Raw genomic sequence first — 2,096 nt, 5'->3', positions numbered from 1 at the left:
ATAAATAGATAAGAAAACATAACATAAAAGTATATTAACAAATGCAAATAAAGAGTATAGATAAAGAATAACAAGAATGATAAACATGGAGAATAAAAAAATGAAATTTAGATACGTTAACTTGATATAAATATGCAAAAAATAGATCAATAAAAACATATAAACATAGATGAAAACAATAACAATAGAAATAATAGATATTAAATGAACCACAAAAAACAGGAAAACAAAATAGAAAAAATAATAAAAGAATGAAAATTGAAATAAAAATAGGAATAACAAAGTGTGTTTGTGCATGTGTGCGTGCCCGCCCTGATGCGGTTCAAAATAACACTGTATCTGCGATGCGATGTTGTCTTTGCCCAAAGAATCACCACTCTCGCCCGAGCTCTGGATTCTTCGGGAAACATGTCGCGCCTCAAAAAGGTACCGTTTAGGCCACACTCTCGGTAAGGGAGGTCTCAGCAGCGCCTTCGCTGCTCGAAGGATCAAAGACGGTACCCTGGTCGCCATCAAGGGGATCGCCCTGACGGCGGTTGATTCCTGGGAGCGGCGACGCGGGAAGACGGTGCCCGTGGAAAGGCTCCAGCACGTCCCGGGTGTGATAGGACTGCACAACTGTATCACCATCGAAGGCTCCTTCTTCATGGTGATGGAGTTTACTCCCGGGCACCGTGTCGCTCTCGATTTACACGAGGAGCGACAACGTCCATGGACGAGGTCAAGAGACTCTTCAGCAAAATCGTCGAGGCAGTCCAAAGCTGTCTCCCACAAAGATATCAAGCCGGAGAACGTCCTGCTCTTCAGGGCCGAGAGCACGGTCGAGCTTGATATTCGACTGATCGATTTCGGTTGCGGGGAGATGGCCGAACGCCACTGGGGAACCTTCACGGGAGGGACGCCTCTCTGCTAGTCTCCGGAGTTCAACAGAAGCGTAATGTTCCTGCACGCCCCAGCTGTCGTCTGGAGTCTCGGGGCGCTCCTCTACAGCATGGTGTGCCGGCAGGACCCCTTCGACAGTGTGGCTTCTGTCCGGAGAGCCAACCCGCTCTTCCCCACCAGCATCCCCCGCCCGTGCAGAGACCTGATCATGCGCTGCTTCGAATAAAGACCCCTGGAGCCGACCCTCCTTCCACGGGATCTTGTCTGTCCCACCCGTGGATGACCGGTCGCCGGGTCTCCTGCCTCCTCCTCGAGACGGCCCGAGTCTTCAAGAAAAGGAACCCGAGGGCCAAGAAAGAGGGCCAGGGCCTTTGCCGCCACGTCGTCTCGAGAGTACTCAGCAGCATCAGGTGGCCCCGACTCTGCCACCAGGCGTCAGCCAAACTAAACATGTGTTTCATGTTTGGCAATTAAACAAGACGCTGCTGAAGAAAATATAATCAAACATCAAATAGACGAGAACCGCCAGGAGGACACTGTGGTCCTACACACAGATTCCAGGACGGCGTGGCAGGTCCTCCAGCAGCCGTACCCCAGCGACAATGTGGGACTCGTCACCGCCATCCTGGGCAGCATGCAGAGCTTTGCCGCACAAGGACGTCGGGTAAGGCCGCACTGGATGCCCAGCCACGTGGGCGTGCGAGGTAATGAGTCCGCCGATGTTGCTGCAAGAAGAGCCGCTGGCGCTCCCCACGTGACCAGGCACGTGCCACCTAGTTTGTCGTGCGTGAAGGCGCGAGCCAGGCGTGCCGCAGCCCACCGCGCCCACCAGACTCACCGGCGGACGGCGTACTGTTCCAGAGTCAGGCTGGGCTACTGCACTAGGGAGGAGTTCTACGACGGCTTCCAGGGACAACAGTGCGATCACTGCGGAAGGCATTACCTACTGTCCTGCCCGGCCACGGAGGCCCTCCGACCAGCGCCTCAGACACCCTGCAGAAAGCAGCCTCCTCGGCAGTTGGGCAACGAGAGCTGCCCTCCTTGTCCACCACACGCCCATGGACGTGATACTTGGGGTGCTCAGGGCGACGCCCTCACCTTCCACCCACTAGGGCACGGCAACTCCCCCACTGGCGGGCTATTGCCCGCATTGTATATCAATGTATATATTTTTGTACATATTCTATACAATAAACCTTTATTAACAATTGAAT

The 2,096-nt window shown here is 53.2% G+C and overlaps 1 protein-coding gene across 1 annotated transcript; it reads left to right on the top strand.

Annotated features, from left to right (window-relative positions):
* The first annotated feature begins 349 nt into the window (after window positions 1–349).
* Window positions 350–913, top strand: LOC143034264 (serine/threonine-protein kinase pim-3-like). The gene has a single exon (XM_076200199.1). The coding sequence runs from the start codon at window positions 350–352 to the stop codon at window positions 911–913; it is 564 nt and encodes a 187-aa protein (XP_076056314.1).
* Window positions 914–2,096: the final 1,183 nt, after the last annotated feature.

The sequence above is a fragment of the Oratosquilla oratoria genome, chromosome 17, assembly GCF_046742065.1.
Source record: "Oratosquilla oratoria isolate Oo_2021 chromosome 17, ASM4674206v1, whole genome shotgun sequence".
NCBI lineage: Eukaryota > Metazoa > Arthropoda > Malacostraca > Stomatopoda > Squillidae > Oratosquilla > Oratosquilla oratoria.
This window is presented reverse-complemented; position numbering and strand designations above follow the sequence as displayed.

Bases quoted from the DNA above. Each gene is read 5' to 3' on its own strand.
- LOC143034264 (XM_076200199.1), top strand. From the start codon at position 350: ATGTTGTCTTTGCCCAAAGAATCACCACTCTCGCCCGAGCTCTGGATT.